General features: G+C 41.3%; 1 protein-coding gene across 3 annotated transcripts in view; it reads right to left on the bottom strand.

Annotated features, from left to right (window-relative positions):
- Positions 1-21,068, bottom strand: part of LOC135205298 (dnaJ homolog subfamily C member 13-like) — a 683,293-nt gene that overhangs the window by 410,526 nt on the left and 251,699 nt on the right. For all 3 annotated transcript variants that reach the window (XM_064235698.1, XM_064235699.1, XM_064235700.1), the window contains exons 9-11: positions 18,177-18,349; positions 17,795-18,002; positions 17,396-17,575 (exon numbers count right to left, since the gene is read on the bottom strand). In XM_064235698.1, coding sequence (XP_064091768.1) covers positions 17,396-17,575; positions 17,795-18,002; positions 18,177-18,349 — 561 coding nt within the window. The remainder of the gene's footprint in view (positions 1-17,395; positions 17,576-17,794; positions 18,003-18,176; positions 18,350-21,068) is intronic.

Genomic DNA, 21,068 nt, shown 5'->3' with positions numbered 1-21,068 from the left:
CGGGCTAAGAACGAGGGAGACTCAGAGAACACACCGCATTGTGTTCTCTGAAGCCCACATGCTTACTCATGGCCTGAATCTCGCTAACCCTTTTCGCTGTTGCTAAAGCTGTTAAGAAGACAGCCTTTCTAGTTATATCCTTCATCGAGGCAGCATGCAAAGGTTCAAATGGGCTTGACATTAGAAATTTCAAGACAACATCCAGATTCCATGACGGAATTCTAGGTCGTGGAATCTTTGAGGTCTCAAAAGACCTCAAAAGATCGTGCAGATCCTTATTATTCGACAAATCCAAGCCCCTGTGTCGGAAGACTGTCGACAGCATCCTTTTGTAGCCTTTGATTGTGGGCACTGAAAGCTTGTCAATATTTCTAAGGTGTAGAAGGAAATCGGCAATCTGGCTCACAGAGGTCGTGGAGGAGGAAACATCTCTCCTCTCACACCATCTCCTAAACACAGCCCACTTCGATTGGTAAATAACTTGAGAGGATGTTCTTCTAGCGTTGGCAATAGCTCTTGCCACTGCTCTTGAAAAACCTCTCGCTCTGGGCAACTTTTCGATAGTCTGAATGCAGTCAGACTCAGAGCGGAGAGGTTTTTGTGATACCTCTCGAAGTGGGGCTGTTTGAGTAGATCGATTCTTTCTGGTAGAGTCCTTGGAAAGTCTACCAGAAATGACATGACCTCTGCGAACCAGTCACTTGCAGGCCAAAATGGGGCGATCAGAGTCATTCTTGCTCCTTCTGAAGCCGCAAACTTCCTTATCACCTCTCCCAGGAGTTTGAATGGAGGAAAGGCGTAGACATCCATTCCCTTCCAATTCCAAAGCATGGCATCTATCGCTATCGCTCCTGGGTCGAGAACCGGGGAGCAGTAAATTGGGAGCCTCTTTGTCTTCGATGTCGCGAAGAGGTCTACTAATGGCCTCCCCCAAAGTCTCCACAACTTCCCACCGGCAAACTTCTGAATGGGAGAGTCCCACATCGGGGGCGTCGGAAGCAGCTGCTGATCGTTGACGGCTGAGAAGGTCTGCCCGAACGTTCTGCACTCCTGACACGAACCTTGTTAGCAACGTTATATCCCTCATCTTCGCCCAGAGCAAGATATTCCTCGCTATCTCGAACAGGGGTCGAGAATGCGTCCCTCCCTGTTTCTTGATATATGCGAGAGCTGTGGTGTTGTCCGAGTTGATCTGGACAATCCGTCCTATAATCCTTTCCTCAAATAATTGCAGAGCCAAACGAATTGCTTCTAATTCCTTGAGGTTTATGTGCCAGGACCTCTGTTCCCCTCTCCAGAGGCCTGACACTTCTTCCTCCCCCAGTGTTGCTCCCCAGCCTGTCATGGACGCGTCTGAGAACAACACTAGGTCTGGGCTCAGAAGCTTGAGAGACAGTCCTTCCGATAGTATGCATCTTGGAGATCCAAGGACACCATCCAGTCCCCTGGTCTTAGTGTTGCTAAAACAGACTGTGAAGTTTCCATCTTGAATTTTTCTTTCCTTACAAAAAGATTTAGTCTGCTCACGTCCAGGACAGGTCTCCATCCCCCAGACTGCTTCGGAACCAGGAATAACCTGTTGTAAAAGCCCGGGGAATTCAATGATAGAACCCGCTCTACCGCTCTCTTCTCTAACATTTGATCCAAAAGATCTAGCAGGATCTGTTGTTTCGAAGTCTGGTAAGATGGCGACAGATCTATCGGTTCCGTGCTTAATGGAGGTCTTGAGAGGAACAGGATCTTGTAACCGTTCTCGATAACTTCGAGTGACCAACTATTCGCTCCTCTTATCCTCCAAGCTTCTGAGAAAAGAGCGAGTCTCACTCCGACCGGTGTCTGAAGGGTAGATAAGTCATTTCTTTCCCCTAGACTTTGATGGGGCTCTGCCTCTAGGGAAGGTTCTCCCCCGAGTGGAGGCTCTCAAGGGAGCTCTGCCACGAAATGGCTTAAAATTCTTCCTGGAAACTTGCGTAGTCCGGGAAGAGGGATGGGCAGCAGGACGTTTTGAGGATTGAGATAATAGGTCCTGCGTTGCTTTCTCGTTGAAGATTCAATCTGATAGATCTTTTATCATTGATTGAGGAAAAAGATGAGCCGAAAAGGGGGCGAACAACAGTTCTGCTTTCTGTGCGGGCGATACTGATTTTGATGTAAAACTGCAGTAAAGCGCACGTTTCTTAAGGACTCCCGACGCAAAATGTGATGCCAATTCGTCGGAGCCATCCCTTACTGCTTTGTCCATACAAGACAAAATACTAGACAATTCCTCTAAAGAAATCGAGTCTGGACTTCTAGACTGCATATCTAAGACTCCTAGACACCAGTCAAGGAAGTTAAAAACTTCCAATGTTCTATAAATACCCTTAAGATGATGGTCTGTTTCCGTCATCGTCCAGGATACTTTTGCTGAAGGAAGGTAAGATCTTCTCGGAGCATCCACCAAATTAGAGAAATCACCTTGAGCAGATGCAGGGATCCTCAAACCTGCTTCCTCTTCCGTTTCATACCATATTCCTCCTCTACCACTAAGTTTTGCGGGGGGAAGAGCAAATGAAGTCTTGCCCTTCGCCTTCTTGGATTCCATCCAATCGTGGATCCTTTTGAACGCCCTTTTTGTGGAGAGTGACGTGGCCATCTTCACAAATCCTGGCGTCTTCCTTGCCTTCGATGAAGATAATTGAGAAGGCGGAGAGAGAGGAACCGGAGCTTGAAACTTATCAGGGAATAAGTCTTTCAAAAGGCGAGTCAGGGTTTTATAATCTGAAGAAGATGAGGCTGAAGACTCTTCCTCATACCTCAGGACCGGGTCAGTTGAATCTTCTTCTTCCAAAGGAACAGCTGAGGTGTCCTGTTTCGAGCGCGAAGAGACTAAACTCTTATTTCCCTGGGGAATTTTCGAAGAGGAAATTAGAGTATGTTCTCCTATCAGCATCGAATTTCTATCAAGTTACTGTAAAGGAACGTCATGAGGTGCGTCCTGGAGAACTCTCTCTTGACGAGAGTCCAAACGAGGCTCTTGTCTAAATTTTTGAAGAGTCGATCGCTCACCCGGCTGAGGAGCGTCCTGCCTCGTATTTCAGCGAGCGTCCTGACTTTTAGGACGCCTAGCGTCCTCAAACGCATACTCATGAGCGTCTTTATCTTCCTCCTGGCAAGCGTCCTGACATGAAGGACGCCAAGCGCTTAGCAAAGTCTTCTTAGCATCATGCCGTACAGCGTCATGACGTCTAGGATGATTAGCGTCCTTAGAGCCTGCATCGTGAGTTTCTTGCCGATGTTTGTGATATCGAGCATCCAGCAAAACGTCCTCACGAGCGTCCTGAACAGTTTCGCGATGAGAAAAACTTTGAGTTTCTCCAACTAAGCCTTTGCGCACCCATCGAGGAGCGACATTATAAGTAGACTGCCGTGCGCCATCAACGTTGTCCTTAGAAGCTTCTCGATACCTAAATCTTACGTCCTGAGCGGTTTCTTGAAAGACCGCAGGACAAGCGTGCTGAGAAGGGTCTTTACGGGATTCTTGCAGAGTGTCTCGACACTTACGAGTAGAAACCTTGACAGAAGTTTCTCTAATAGTTCTATGGCGCTGGAGATTCTCTCTGCATTCCCGATTATCAACATTATCTTCCTCCGTTCGAACATCGCCGAAGCGAGTCCTCTGAGAGTTCTCCAACTCCTGACAAAGATGATGACCGCCTGTGCAACAACTAGCGTCTTTGCCGTTTTCGCCGATACTTCCAGAAGCTCTATCAACAGGAGTACTAGCGCGCTCCTGCATGAGTCGTCGAGATCTAAAAGGTGACGAAACAGAGAGGGAGAAGAACGAGGAGAGGAAGAAGGAGAACGTCTGGATTTCTTGACAGGCAACCATAGATCCTTCTTACAATGACGTGATCTTGATTCTCTTTCAGCAAAAAACGTAGACAATTGTCGATGCATCGCCAGTAGGGTCTCCTTAGACGGGGAAGATTCATACGAAGGACTTATCCAGCAAGAAGACGATGGGCGAGGGGATGCCCTCTTCTTTCTCTCAGGACTAATTTCAGGTAGATTGGAGAATAAGACTACCTCCTTTTCACCAGAAGTCCTAACCCTCTTCTGAGGGATAGCGTCTTCAAAGTCTTCCGAAGAAGAACTAAGAGGAAGCCGCGTATGAGGACGTTCCCGATCTTCTGATAAAACATCCTCTTCTCTAAATCCTCTCTTAAGAGGGCGGGAACGACGATGGCCGCCTGTGCGACAACTTACGTCCTTACCGCTCTCATCTTGAGAGGTCCTCCGAGAGACCCATCCTCGTTGAGGAGAAGACGTCTCGGAGGAAGAGAAACATTCTTTTAATATTCGAGCTCGCGCACGATCTTTGGCAGCCTGGGAATCGTCTTCAGGTACTGCCAAAGGGACGCCAGACCGGTGTTTAGTTCCCTTAACCCTCCTTCGGCTTACGACATGTCCATTCCCTATGTCCTGGGAGTCCGACAGAGGGTCTCAGCCTGGATGCGCTATAGGACCGGTTTGAACGCCCCCCCTCCACAACACTATCACTATCACTGCACTTTTGCACATTAGTTTGGAGCGCGAGCACTTTTGATTCAAGGTTCCGAATCGACTCCATAATTGTAGTAAGAGCGTTACCTTCAGCAATCACTTCATTGCCCAAAGGCAAAATAACAGGGTTAGGCGTAATAGGCTCTACATTTATACTATTAGACTGCGGTGTTTTATCACCGCGACTCTTGACAGAAGCACTCCTGGAGGAAGACCTCCTGATTCTTTCACGTTCAAGCTTACGTACATAAGACTCATACGCCTTCCATTCAACATTAGTCAGAACCTCACATTCTTTACACCTATCATCCAATAAACAAACATGCCCTCTACAATTCGTGCACACCGTGTGAGGGTCTACCGAGGCTTTCGGTAGCCTAACCTTACACTCTTTCACACCGCACACCCTGAAACTAGTAGAACTAGATCCAGACATCACGAATCAAGAACAATCCAATCCAAATTCAAATCACAATAGCGTATGCCAAGTCACAAAGCCAATTTCAACAACCAAAAGACAATCAGAATACTTAAGTGACCAAAGAAGTTTCAAAAATCCTGAGCGGAGGTAATGGAAACAAGTGTTTACACTACCGCGACAGAGAAAAATCTGAATAGAAAATGGGAATGGTTCCTAACGCCCGCCCTCCCAGCGGCGGGGAATGGGTACTAAACCACCCCTGGCCGACCACTGCGTGTGCCGGGAGTTTTGAAATTCCGTCGAACGTCAGAGAATACAGCTATATATATCTGGCAGGTAAGTGTCATGAACAAAACATTAATTGAAAGAATAAAGCTTTTCACAATAAACTTTAGCATAAACGATCAATAAAATCATACGTCACTAAGGTGATGCAAAGCTAAATTGAGATAGAGGGAGGGAGCATTTATATTTTGGAGGAATAAGGAATGAATGATTTTAAGTTATCAGGCATCATAATATTGTTGAGGAGAGAAGGAGAAGAGACAGTAAAATCTCTACCAGTATATGTACTATTTAAAAACAGTACCAACTCACATAAATAATAAAATGCAATTTCACTATAAATTTAAAAATGATAAAACACGAAAAGAATAAATGCAATACAGTAATAAAAAATAAAAGAGGTCTTCCTTGAGCCCGTGTTCGGTGCACTGAGTGAGGCAACTGAGAGGAGAGGAGAGGGAAGGGATGGTGGTGAGTTACGGGTGGGAGATGGAGGTCAGCTTCCCACTGACTTACCAACTGGGCTGCGATGATTATTTGCCTGTTTCTTTCACTTACACTCGATTTGCCCAAACCACTTCTTTTTGTCACAGGAAAATACCTATTGAATGACAATAGGATTTTACAATTTTTTACCACTATAAAAGTAACTCAGCTCCATAATAAACACACTGGCGCCACGTTCAGCTTCTGCATGCCTGTTTGTTTGTTTGTTTAGACAACTTTCTAAAAAGTTACTTAATGCCTCTTTCCTTTTCTTGTTTGCATTCTTTACTTATTAGTACTTATTTGTTTGCAAAATCCTCATCTTAATTTTAAATTGTGCCATTCGCCAAAGGTACATTGATGTATTGTGGCATAATCTTTTTATTGCACTCAAGATCCAAGTGTAAACATGTCAACATTCATATAGTACACCGATTACTCTCTCTCTCTCTCTCTTCTCTCTCTCTCTCTCTCTCTCTCACAGACACACACACTATCGATTCTTTTGATTATGCTTGTAAAATGTGAATAAAATTGATTTTGTTATCAACCTTTGCCTACTGCGAGCATTTCGGTTTTCTCAAAGGGTTCCCCTCTCTCCTCACTCCATCCCAACCAGTCACACATCATTTTCACCAAACAGTTTGTAAATCATACATGTAAACAAATATTTTCAAAAATTTTACATCATATAAGGTAATTCTTATTAATTTACACTCTTAATTTAACTTTTGAATAGATTAATACTAGAACAAAAATTGAAAAGGGGACTTTTTGAGCTAGCTGAAATGAATTATCCTGATTCTCTTTATTTCTTATGGTGATATTTTTTTTTCATATTTCGTACAAATCACATTTTGACCACCCTTCTGGAATGGATTAAGTACGAAGTCTGAGGTACTAGTACTCTACTTAGGTTTATATACTTTTTGAAAAATAAAAATTATCTTTAGGATCTGATATCTCTCCCTGCTCAAATATAAAGTCTGATGCAGGCAGTCGCCAGGTTAAGGCAGAGATCCGTTCCTGAGGCCTAACTTAAGTCGATCCAACTGAAGTCAGATGCCTAACTAAAATATTTTTAGAGAAAAGAAAAAAAAAGAAAAAAAAAAAGAAAAAAAAGTGATGAAAGCCTTACCTTTAATCTTGTTCTTGTGCTGTTGGCATATACAGTGGTCCCCCCGTATTCGCGGGGGATGCGTACCAGACCCCCCCCCGCGAATAGTTAGAATCCGCGAATGTTTGGAACCCCTATAAAAATGCTAAAAACAGCCTATTTTGTTAGTTAAAACTTAGAAAACCACTAAAAATTTCATACTTGGTTTTTTTAATAGTTTTATCACAAAAAGTGCATTTTATGATGAAATTGATAACAAAAACCAGGAATTTGTGGATATTTCTCATAGAAAAATACCGCGAATGCGCAAATTTTCCGCGAATAATGCAGGGAAACGTTCCAGAGAGAAATCCGCGAATGTGTGAGTCCGCGAATCCGGAGAACGCGAATACGGGGGGTCCACTGTACACTGAAAGGATGGCAACACTTACTTATCTACACGAGGGAGCTCAGAAACTACTAGTACCCAGCCTAACGTCCTCTTAACTTCAGATTTTTGCCTTAAGTCGGAGACAAATTTTTTATTAATATTTTTTAAAAGCATCATAAGAAACGATCGACTTCTCTCAAGACCACCTTAACTTGGGGACTACAAGTAATTATTAAGTCTTGCTTCTACAGTGGAGGGTTTTGCACACAGATAGACACATAGTACCTCAAACTTCAAACTTATCTGTTCCAGGCGGCTGGTTGAAATGCGATTTGTTTGAAATATGAAATAAATATTCTAATAAGAAATAAAAGGGAATCAGGATCATTCATTCCAGCCAACCCAAAAAGTCCGAATTTTCAAATTTTTTCTATTATTATGTCCAAAAGTTAATTGTAAAGTAATAAAACAGTATGTTACACTAAGTAAAATTTTCAAAAATTTTGTCTCTGTGAAGGATTTACAAACTAGTTAGGAGAAAATGGTGCGAGGCCAGCTGGAATGGAGGTAGGGAGGACAGGAACTCTTTGAGAAAACAGAAATGGTTACAGTAGGAAAAACTTGATACAAAATCAATTTTATTCACAACTTGCAAGACTAATTAAAGGAATTGATTGTGTGTTCAAATGTGTGTTTGAGAGAGAGAGAGAGAGAGAGAGAGAGAGAGAGAGAGAGAGAGAGAGAGAGAGAGAGAGAGAGAGAGAGAGAGAGAGAGAATGATTGTCAACATGTTTACACTCAGATCATGAGTGCAAGGAGATTAATTATGTCATAAAGCTTCAACTTGGTGTTGGAAAACGGTGGAATTTAAAATAAACATGAGGATTTTGCAAAAAAGTGTCACTCGATAAGTACTTTATGACTTTACCGTAACAAAGAGAAGCGATTCAGGAAAATCAAGTGTAAGTGAAAGAAAAGGGTGAAATTTCTAGGACAATGTGTATTTTTCACATCTACAAACCTGAGGTCTTAACAATAGGATAATTTCTAGCGCCTGGCTGGATCCGGTTAAATCGCCGATGAAAGCAAGGAATCTTGTGAGATCTAGCAATGTGTGCATATATGGTGAAGAGTGGTCAAGGGCCACGCACCTACGCCACCGCGTCAGTCTTTCCCAACTCAGGAAGTCTTAGCAGACAGAGGGGCAGCTGGAGGTGGGCAGTATAATGTTAAGACCTCAGGTTGGTAGCTATCAAAAATAAAAACTGTCTTAGAAAATTTGTCATTTGTTCATACGCAAACAAACCTTCGGTCTTAACAATAGGATAGACTCATACTTGGAGGGAGGTACAAGACATCCTACACTGGCTGGGGGCCTACCCACCAGTGCAGCTCCAGAAGAAATAACTTCCGGAGAGGGACTGAAGCCCATGAGAAGCTAGATAAACTGAAATCTAACTACCCAAACACTGAATGATGTACAATGATATATGGGAGAATCATTTTATAAGGAAGCAAAGAGAAACTATGACTGAACTCCTAGAACCTGCCACTGATGAGCTGACTGATGTGGTTCCGAGAGGAAGTCATGTGCCACAACTCACAACTTCTCTAACCTCTGATCCGACAGGAAAACTCTTACAACCGCCGTACTGATGACCATGCCCAGGTAGAGAATCCTTTGACTGGGTATGAGGTTTGACTCTTTGTGGTTAACCACAATGATCAGTTTCAGACAAAACCGAAGCAGACGATCTCTGTCCTGCAGCAGCTTTTCCCTGGAACCTGCCAAGACTAACCAATCGTCAAGGTACCTCAGCAAACGGATCCCCTGAGCATGGGCCCAACTTTATACGAGAAAGAAGACCCTTGTGAACACTTGAGGAGTTGTGGTCAGCCTTTAAACTCAAAGACCTTGTCCCTGAGAGTGAAGTGAAGGAACTCCCTGGACGTCGGATAAATAGGGATCTGGAAGTATGCGTCCCTCAAGTCTAACGACAGCATGAAGTCGCCTTCCCTCACAGCTGCCAACAATGAACGCGGGTCTCCATCTTGAACCGTGTCCTCCTAATGAAGTGATTCAAGGTGGTTAAGTCGATCACAGGTCGCCAACCTCCCGACTCCTTGGGCACCAAGATGTGACTGTAAAACCCCGGAGATGGACACACCACTTCCTCTGTTGCATCCTTGTCCAGCATCTTCTGCACTTCTCCCGAAGAGCCAAGAAATTCAGAGAATCTGGAGGATACGCCCTCCTGAGCTGCGACTTGTCCGAGAGAGGAGGAGGGAAGTCGAATGGCAGTAGGTACTGCATCCAAAGGACATCTACCAACCACTTCACACCACACAACTCAGCCACTTGGCCCAATGGCCCGCCAGGCACCCCCCACCCATGGCACAGGAGAGGGAAAGGCGTCAACCTACCAACGGCCCCCTCTACCTCCAGGTGATGATCTTCGTGACTGCTGCTGGGCAGGAAGAAGGAGGAGTCGGACGTCTCTGAGGATGAGACTCCGACTTAGACACAGCCTGGTGTACCAATCTGTACTTGGTGTAAGCCCGGCGCCAGTTTATCGCATCCTCCAGCTCGGTCCGAGGGAACAAAAACTGAGACTCCAACAGATCCCCATTCCTCAAAGCCAGCAAGGATTCAAGGTCAACGGATCTTTCCATCTTGGATAAAGCCGCGTCTCTTTTAATCAGGAGAAGGTTAGCCCATACACTGACGCTGAGGTGAGCCATATATGAAAACGCCTTGCCTCCGGACTGCAATACACTAGCAAGAAAGTACGCAGTCACCAACCCTTCTCGGGACCTGTCAGAAGCTATCTTGGCAATGACCATAGACCAGAAGTCCAGCCAAGAAACCGTCTGCAACATGGAAGCTGCCATAGATTCCAATGATGAGGCATCTTGTGGAGACAACGATGGAGCCACCGACCTCACCTGCTCCAGAGTCAATCCTGGCTTCAGACGAATGATGTCCAGGTTAAGATGACATGACATCAAAAAGGCAGAGTTTGTAGCATAGTACTTCCTATGCCTCGTGAGAGGCGGGGGTAGCAGCTTGGGAAAGCCCCTAGCACGATGCGAACCATCCCGATCTGAAATAGAGGCATTAACCTTATGCAAGACCGACTGGATGTGCCCCGACAAGGGAAGTTGAAACGAAGACTTGGGATCTTGAGTAGCTCCCAGCAAGGCTTCCAAGCAGGAGGGAGTGTAAGACGTCTGAACCTGAGCCCTAAACTCCAAATTGTTGATACCACGAATGAGATTGAAAACTTCTGAAAAAGGAATACAAAACTCTTGCATGTCTCCCTCCTCCTGCTCCGGCAACGGAGACCAATGACGTGAAGGGTGTGCAGTCTATCTAAAACGCCTTCCTCATTCAAAATAACAGAAGAACCAGCAGCCAAACAGCCTGAAACACCAATTAACCTGTCTGGGCTGGACCCAAGAGCCGACTCCCACGACGAACCAACCACAACACCAGGAACACCACTACGCCCTCTCCCAACTGATGACTCCTTAACATGGCCGCGAACGGGTACGGGCATGGCAGACGTACGAACGCAGGCTGGGGATGAATCTCGAACACTCAAGAATGAATAAGAATCCCTCGGAGTCGAACTCCTGGAAGAACCAGGGAGAGGGGCAGGCCTTAAAGACTCCTGCTGCACCAACTCTGCGCTAATAACCTTCGACCTCTTGACAGGCGCCTTGAGATCCATATAACAACAGATAGGCCCTGGAGAAGAAGAAGTGGCAGTGCCTGCAACACGTGCACAGACGGGGGAGGTTGCAACACACTCTCGACTCGATGCAGAGGGCAAAGCAGCCACTGCGGATCCCACAAGAGAAGATACATTAAACACTCTCTGAAACACCAACACTCTCAGGAGCACGGGCGGGCGTGTTGCTACTCACTTGAAGGCAAAGAAAGGGCAAAGTCCTTAGCCTTCCAACACTTGATACGCAGACACGGCGGAGATGGGGGAGGAGAGGAAGACAGCACTGGCTCCTCACTCAATCTCTTTGCAGGAGGCGGGGGTGATGCAACACTCTTGCTTCCAGTCCTCCCAGCCGACACGGCAGCCAACTTATCTTCCAAAACAGTCCAATCTCTTAAGAACCACCTGGCATAAAGCTTCAGATGGACCAGCAAGAGAAGGCTCCAACGACATGGAAGAGAGATGCAGCAAACTGGATGGCAGATATGACGTCACGGCAGCGAATGACGACGACACAGATGAGCGAGGCAGCGAAGTGGAGGCGACTGAGAGAGACATCACTGATGGAAGTGACGTCATAAGCGGCGATGACATCATGGCTTCCCCTTGATCTGAACGGGAAGCAGATGCCACTGGCAGAGGGATATAAAAAGGCTGACCCCGTGACATCACTAGCAGGGCTGATGCCACTGCTTCCCTCTTGACTCGAAGAAGCGGCAACTGTCACTGGTGGAGCAATACAATATGGCTGACCTCGGCTACCCACGAAGACAAGGCCAGGAGGAGGGGGGAGGGCCTGGACAGCATGAGGAGGGGGATAGCGAACATCCATGAAGTGCGACAGCAAAGCCTCCAAGGACGGAGAACCTCATAGCCTCATGGTCTTCCAAAGTGCCACCATCTTTGACGCCTCCGACTCTGCAAAAACAAAGAAGACAATGATGAAAAACCTCCTCCCTCTCGGGAATCAAATTAACTCCCAAAGAAGGAGGGGCTACATACAAAAATCAAACTGAAGGCCTCCCGATACGTCCAACGACGAATCGATGGAAGAAAAGAAAAGAGGACAAAGGCACAACACTACTATGGGGTGTGATCGCAGCAGGAGACGAAGCATCGGGAAGAAGAGATGAAAAAACCCCCCCACAAAGGGAGAGAAAAAATCCTACAATGCTCCCTCTTGCTATAAAACAACTTCCACTGCTGTTTAGGCCACGCACGGCATTCTGTGCAAGGATTAGTTATTAGAGCGACACCTACTGCAAGTGATGTGGGGGGTTGCAGCCAAAGCCAAAAAACGAGAACACAGAGAACCTGGAGTTCCAGGCACACACAATGACGAGGGCGAGAAGGAGCAGAAGCAGCCATAATAACAACACACCCACACACACGCTAATCACAATCGAAACAGTCAATGAACCGGGTAAAGGCCGAGAGAGGACAATGTTATGATATCTCTCACCCAGGCGGTTAAGAAAAGACTGACATGGTGGCATAGGTTTGTGGTCCTTGACAACTCTTCACCCGATATACGCACGTGTTGCCAGATCTCACAAGATTCCTTGCTTCCATCTGCGATTTAACTGGATCCAGCTAGGCGCTAGAAATTATCTCATTGTTAAGACCGAAGGTTTGTTCGCATATGAACAGAGAAAAATATTTCCAGCCCCACTGTGAAGTCAATGGAACTTGGGAAGCGGATCCAGTCTCCCACCCAATAACCAACCACCATCCCTCCCCCTCCCCCCTCTATCGTCTCACTCAGCATGCCGAACCATGGCCATGACAGCACTGGCTTCGGTAAATTTTTTTTTTTTTTCTATTACTGTATTGTATTGGATTGTTTTTATATTTTATTATTGCTAAATTTATTGCAATATTCATTTATTCTTCATTTATTTTGTTGAATATGGTTATCACTGAAATAAAGTAGGGCCTCGATAATCGCGGGGATAGGGCCCAGAACCCCTGTGATATGTAAATACCCGCATTATCCTGGTACCCACCCCCTTCAAAAATTGCTTAAAACTGCCTACTTAGTTCAAACATCAAATATGTCCTCAAATATCACCTTAAACTAAATTCAAGACAGTTTCAAAGTTATTTTACAACATTAGCCTTAAAAATATATGTAGTATACTACTGTACACATGTAGCCTACTAGCCATTGGATTACAGCTAGAAGCTTACATACGCATGTGCTATTACATACTCACGTGGGCCTCTTTTCTTTTATAAGGAAAGAGAGGGAGAGAGGTAAGAGAAATATGAAAATTATGTAAATCATATGGGTAATCACCAACAATCTATGTTGATAAAGATGGTGAAGATTTTGCAGTGCAATCGGATGAATAATAAAGATAATGCTACCAGCAGCATGAAGCGAAATATCTCTTCCTCTTCACAACACATGTTAATATATTACATGTAATAACCTTCATCCGACGTTTAGGCTTCTTTCCCATAAGAGCAAAAGAATCAGGGCTTTTGGATGCCACATAATTAACTCGTTTATATGGGTACAATTTAAAGAACACGGTGAACACCCACAACATAAAACGTGGGTAGGCCAGTGTTACCAAATGGGAATGGCAATTTCTTGCTAGATTTTGCTCCATAACTTGCTAAGAAATTTACATCATACACAACAATGCCACCCAGCCAATTTCAACCGATTGCTCTCTTTTTCGATTCAAACATGTTTCTAACATACACAGTGTACTTGTACATTACGTTACATCATTCCTAATAATTTTGAAACCTATTCTGTTCAATTCCTGAAAATGGTTTTGCAAGATTTTGTTCTTTTTTCTTACATGATAGTATATATCAAACATTGTAGAATAATAGAAATATTCAACTTAACATACAAAGATTTGATGTCAAAAATGTATGCAAGATGTATTGAAAACAAATGCAAGTTTTCCTGCCAGATGCTAGATTGAACATTTTCTTGCTAATTACCTCAAGAAAATGAAAGCTGGCATTAAAAATGCAAAATTGTTAACACTGGACTCAACAGATCCGCGCACCGTACTACTAGCAACTGTACATTAGTTATGTGAAGATGGTGTTAGTGGTATAAATGATAGTTGTTGTATCATTAAAAATATCAAAATAAACGAAGTCGCAAAGCTGATTCTATTTCATGTTTTTCCTAAATGCGTAGCCTAAAAGGAAAACATTATTTTGTTTGTTTCATCGCTGCCACAAATCCCTAACAATGCAGTGTACATACGATCATTCTAAACTATTATTTACTACCAAAATAACAATGATATTTTGTATTGAAAATGAATGATACATATATTCCAAACATTATTACTATCATGACTAGTACTATTAAAATTTCTAAAGATAATTTTGCTATGAACGCTACCATAATTTGATTATCATATACATACGTACATTTTGTCAGCTGACTGGCCTCGCATAGATAAAAGTTGATTTCACTGATATGGAGTTACTCCAGAAATAGCCTTTTTATTATGAAGATATGACGATAATATATAAGGTAAAAAATGGTGTTACGTATTTCGTTTACGCTTCATCGCCAATAGAGAGAGAGAGAGAGAGAGAAGAGAGAGAGAGAGAGAGAGAGAGAGAGGAGAGGAGAGATAGAGAGAGAGAGAGAGAGAGAAGAGAGAGAGAGAGACTTAGCAATTAGACAAAAGAGAGAGACTTAGTGATTAGACAAGAGTTACACAGAGTTAAAAGGATTACAATGTCTCAAAGACTTATTAGTCCGACATCATGTGCTCTGTTATTAATTTTATTCAGCCCGGCTATAACCTGCAGCTTCTATTTACTGGGATTCTTTCTTCAGATCTCCAATACATGAAGAATGAGTAAAAATGTATTTTATTTTTACTTTTGGAAGCCCCCATTGAACATCAGCAATGACAACTTGAACGCAACTCGATAAACGCTCGATAGTTATGGCAGATGACATCAGCAATCAGCTGTTTCTCTATAGAAAGAGAGAGAGTGTTGCCTGATTAGGTGAATAACAGTTGTGTATTGAGAATACTGTTGTTTTACTATGTCTAATCATATTGCATGTATTATTACCATATGAACATAGCGATCCACTATTTGCATTCTGGTTTTGTTTACATTCTTAAAATAATCAATTGATTTCATTTTACCAATATCATCACTGTTTTTAGTTGCCGAATGGAACTTAATTCAGAGATATGCCTGTAATATATAAGGTGAGAATGGTTTCATTACCTTTGTCAATTAATATCATAATGTGAATCTGTTCATGTATGTTGGTGGTTATCGCACTGCAACTAGGCTTAGCCCACCAATGAATCATACATAAACCTTGAATAGGCTATTTATTATGAAGCTATGCCAATAATATATAAGGTGAGAAAGGTTTTATCACCTTTAATGTCAGTTAATATCATAATGTGAGTCTTTTCATGCATGTTGGTGATTATTGGACCGTGGCCGAGGCTTAGCCTACAGATAAACATCACATACACAACACGTTTGTTTCGCGATGCTGCGATTCATACCAGCAACATAGCATGAGGAGCGGTCCAAGAAAAAACCTGTGAATAACTGATTCCGGGATTGCTGATCCGCGACTAAGCGATGCCCTACTGTACACACAGTCAAACCTCGACTTTTGTACACCTCTCATTTCCTATGATTCTGTTTTTGTAGACTTTTTCTATGAAATTTTGTCTTGTTTATCGTACGTTTGCTTGGTTTTCGTACACTCGGAAATGCTCCATCCAGGGCCCAGCGCGTGATCGGGCCCCATATCGAGCGCCCAAACAAAGCATCCCATCTTCTGTCGTGACTCATTATGCTTTTGTGTTCATTGTTTTAGTGCTTTTTCATTGCTGTTAGTGAATTTAAGGCCAGCAGAGGCTGGTTTGAAAAATTCAGAAAACGAATGGGCACACATAATGTGCCTACTTCAGGGATTAAGGACATGTTTGCATAGTGGCATGATGTAAGAAATTTTGTGGAGAATCATCATCCCAACAAATAAGCTGTAATCCATGTCTTCAACATGTTTAATGACAATGTCATGTTTAATTTTTTAGCAAATTTTAAAGAAACGCCAGAAAACAATTAGTTTTGTTGTGCGACAGGAGTCGAGAAACTCAAGCTGGTCCTGGTGGCAGTAAAAAACAAAAAGGGGAAGTAACCTCAGATAGTGCCAGTAAAAAAGGAAGAGAAGTAACCACAGATAGGTCCTTGATACCTTAAGTCCTTCTGGAGAGAGATTCCCCTTCCTAACAATAACTTCTCCTCCCTCTCCCCTCCTCTCCGTCTTCCATATGTTAACAAGTGTTTTCCATAAAGGTAAGAGTGATGTTAAATGTTTTTATTCATTTCATTAGTCATTTATATTTATTTCTCATTGTTTTCTGTATGTAAAACTGTGTTTATTCCTTATAAAATGTATTTTTTGTTATATTTTTTGGGGTTCTGGAACGTATTAATTGTATTTACATTATTCCTTATGGGAATTATTGTTTTGCTTTTCATATGTCTTGGTTTTCGTATGTTTTGGTTTTCGAATACAAGTACATAAACAAGACAATCAGTCAGTTCAAAATACGCACAAGTATTTGTTCGACAAACGACACAAACTTTTTCTTTTTAATTTCAGTCGAAAAACGGAATGTTCGACATAAGAAACATTTGACAAACGAGGTACCACTATTATATTCATAAAAAAAATCTGTTCTGGGTTATAGCAGATCATCTGAGGATACGTTGCTTCAGTCTTATGGTTCAGCGACACAAGAACATTTGTACATTTTTGGAGGAAATTTACTAGATCATGGATGCAAATCTCACCAGACACAAAGTAAATCAACTGATAAGTTTTCAAAATAACCAAAAGATTAAACGTAAGACTTTCATCACTTTATTTCTTTGGGAACGGAACCACGGCGTAACACGGGGACTTCCTGAACATCTTGCAGTTGGTGACATGCCATTTAGTGACTTTCATCTAGAATTATTTTTCAACACATTCTATGGTTTGAAACCTAAATATGGTAAAATAGCTCCTTTATATGTTATCCAGGTACAAATCAATCTTAAAATATTTAACTAATTTGAAACCTTACTATGGTAAAATAGCGCCTTCATATGTTATCCAGGTACAATTTAATCTTAAAATATTTAACTTAAAAAACTCCCTAAGTAGCAATAACCTTTGCTCAACCACGTATAGTTATTGTTAGCAAGTAGTTTAACGAGACACAGAGCACTTGGATATAGGTTAAAAGGAATAAGGTAAAGTTAAAGAAGTAGAAAGCAAACAAGGGTAAAGATGAAAAGTAAGAGGCAAAAATCAATTCAGCTTGAGGCAGAAGTGAACTTACAAAGAACCAGTACTACCATCTACAGTGTGTAGCTTAGGCCACAGTTCAGGCAGTGTTCAACGAAAGTAAACTTACCTTGACAATCGCCAGTGATGGATGCTGGAATAATCTGAAGAGGGATCTGCCATTCTCAGCCACCATTTCTAAAAGGCGATCAAAATGAGCTCCATCTGTTGTTTCACTATAAGGTGCACAGAGGGCAAAAGTCAAGAAATCTAACATTGCTAACACCACTAAGGCACCAGTTCCATGGGTCTGGAAATAAGATATTTGAATCAAGCACTTTTAAAAGAAACATATTGCTAATGGAATTTTCAATTCATAGAATTATACCATGAGTTTCTCAACATGCATTACAGTACTATTCACTTTGATGCAGTAACTCTGCTGCACATTAATCAGTTTTAAAAAGGAATGTACAACATGCTCAGGCTTCATTCCCTAATACAATCAATCAATCCTCAGCATACTCACAACATGGCTGACCCAGTTCTCTAATAATTTCTCCTGAAATTTTGGGGATGCAAGAAGTGACGCTTTGTTGAGCTGCTCTTGCTTTAGATCTGGATAATCGTGCATTGGCTGCATAAGGGCACAGAGCATATCAAGGGCAGCATGGTTAATGCCATCGTCGTTTCTTTGCAGTGCTTTGACAACTTTCACCCCGATTTTTTCCCTGAAACTGCAGCAAAAAAAGAAAGGGAATAGTAACATCAAGAAGTAATTGATGCTTCTTGCAGATCTGGTAACAACTAATGCCCCCAGTATTAAAATCACTCTTACTGCTGTATCACTTGGTTATTAATACAATGCACAACAACGTATGAAACAAACAAATTGTTATAGTACTCTGTACCCTGATAAAGACGTAAGACAAGCAAATCCTGCCTTTGAGGCAACTAAACGCCGCAGAGCATGGAACTGTGCTTCAACTTCCTCAGGTGGTAAAGTTGTTTGGTCTCCTTCTCGTAACACTAGAGCACCCAGTCCTCCAGTGATTAATCTCTCTTTGTTTTCTGCAAACAGTCCCTGTCCAAAAGCAATAGCTTTAAAACATATTACATAATATAAAATGTACAAACATTTAAAAATAAGAATTAAAATAACCCTAGAAAAAGTATTAAAAGGGTTTTGTGTTAAGTCTTATACCCAGTTTGGAGGGTAAACACATACCAACTGGCAACACTGTGCACAGGTGAGTTCCAAACTCATTGCTAGAGAGGGACTACCTAGTCATTATTATATCGTGCTCCCAATGCCCTCAATCCTGAGCCTTCTGGGTTGCAATTTTGAACCCAATTTTTTAGGATTTAATTAGGTAATGTTTTTTTATTATTATGTTTCTTAAGTTGTGCTTGTGGGTAAGGGATTGTTTCATTACGTGTTTTTCTTTTTTTCACTTTGGTTTGGTAGAGGGGGATGAGTGAGCAAGTTGCACTCCCCTTCACTTGGATACAGTGATGGAATCAAGTATTAAAGAGGATTGCACTATCCAGAACCTATGAAAGATTTCTTATTGGCAGTTTTTTTTTTTTGGGGTTTTTTTTTTTTTTTTTTTGTTTTTTTTTTTTATTTTGGCCGTGAGGAAAGATGACGAGTGTGTGTGAATCGACCTAACGGTGAAGTGGTTTATCGAATTCGATTTTAAGTAAAGGAAAAAAGGAAAAGAAAGTTGGTTTTCAAATAACCTTTGCTGAAAAATCCCAAGTAGACATGGTAGACTTATCTTTCAAACACTGGAAGAGTTTCCATTCTATATGAGGGAAAACTAAAAGATTAAGACCAATATGCATTAGATTGAGATTCTAAGATGGTCGTTGCAATATTAAAGTTAAAGAAATAGGTTTAGATTCTTAGGTGGTCAGGGTAATATTAAGTAATCTTAAGTTAGGCTAAGTTAGATATAGGGATAGGAGGATAGGTCTGGTGAGCTAAGGATAAGATTGAGTAAGTTTCATACTGTAATATTAACCCTCTTACGCCGGAGCGGTAAATAAAAAATTGTCTCCCGTATGCCGGAGGGTTTCAGAGTGAGCGCGGAAGCGGAAAAAATATTTTCAAAAAATCACAGCGCGCTTAGTTTTCAAGATTAAGAGTTCATTTTTAGCTCCTTTTTTGTGATTACCTGAAGTTTAGTATGCAACCATCAGAAATGAAAAAAATTATCATTATCATATATAAATAATGCGATATATAATAGCTCAAAAACAAAATTTCATATATAATTCTATTCAAAACGTGCTGTGCGCAAAACGGTTAAAGGTAACAAGTTACTTTTTTTTTTTTTGTAATGTACACTAAATTACGATCATTTTGGTATATAAAACATTGTAAAACGATAAAAGCAACACAGAGAAAATATTATCACAAAATAATGCATAAATTCGTAACGCGCGGACGTAAACAAATATTTTTTTCAAAAATTCACCATAAATCTAAATATTGTCCTAGAGACTTCCAATTTCGTTTAAAAATGAAGACAAATGATTGAATATTACTATACTGTAAGAGTATTAGCTTACAATTGCAGTTTTCGACCATATCTGACGAGTTAAAGATGACCGAATGTCGAATTTTTTTATATATATATTTTTTATATGCAATTATTTCGGAAATAAGAAAAGCTACAACCTTCAAATATTTTTTGTTTTATTCTACATGAAATTGCGCACATTTTCATATATAAAACTCTATGAAATGCCTAATATGAAACGGAGCAAATATTCCGAGAATGGGACGTACGCATTTCGGAGATTTGTGGCGGAGAATCTGTGCGCGGAGGGAAGGAAAGATTTTTTTTTAAATTCACCATAAATCTAAATATTTTGTTAGAGACTTCGAATTTGTTTCAAGATGAAGATAAATGGCTGAATATTACTAGACTATACAGTTTTAGCTTACAATTGCATTTTTCGACCATTTCGGTAGAGTCAAAGTTGACCGAACGTGGTTTTTTTTCTATTTATCGTGATTTATATGCAAATATTTTGAAAATGAGAAAAGCTACAACCTTCAATTATTTTTTGTTGTATTCTACATGAAATTGCGCATATTTTCATATATAAAACTTTATGTAACGGCTAATTTAAAATGGTGCAAACATTACCACAATCGCACGTATGATTTTTTCGGAAGAGTTACCGCACGCGGACGTAAAGAAAATGTTATTTTTTTCATAAATTCACCATAAATCAAAATATTGTGCTAGAGACTTCCAATTTGTTGCAAAAGGAAGGTAAATGCTTGAATATTACTAGAATATAAGCGTTTTAGCTTACAATTGCGTTTTTTTACCATTTCGGTAGAGTCAAAGTTGACTGAAGGTTGAAATTTTGGCAATTATCGTTATTATTTATATGAAAAATATCTCAAAACTGAATAAAAAGCTACAACCATGGGTTGTTTTTAGGTTTGTATTGTTGCATGAAATTGCGCACATTTCCATATATAAAACTTTATATAACGGCTAATTTTAAAATGGTGCAAACATTACCACAATCGCATGTATGATTTTTTTCGGAAGAGTTACCTGTGCGGACGTAAGGAAAAAGTTTTTTCATAAATTCACCATAAATCGAAATATTGTGCTAGCGACTTCCAATTAGTTGCAAAATTAAGGTAAATGATTGAATATTACTAAAATATAAGTTTTAGCTTACAATTGCGTTTTTCGACCATTTCGGTAGAGTCAAAGTTGACCAAAGGTTGAAAGTTTGGCAATTATTGTTATTTATATGAAAATATCTCA

The sequence above is a fragment of the Macrobrachium nipponense genome, chromosome 49 (genome assembly GCF_015104395.2).
Source record: "Macrobrachium nipponense isolate FS-2020 chromosome 49, ASM1510439v2, whole genome shotgun sequence".
In the NCBI taxonomy this organism is placed as follows: Eukaryota; Metazoa; Arthropoda; class Malacostraca; order Decapoda; family Palaemonidae; genus Macrobrachium; species Macrobrachium nipponense.
Note: the sequence above shows the minus strand (reverse complement) of the source record. Positions and strands in the feature narration are given on the sequence as shown.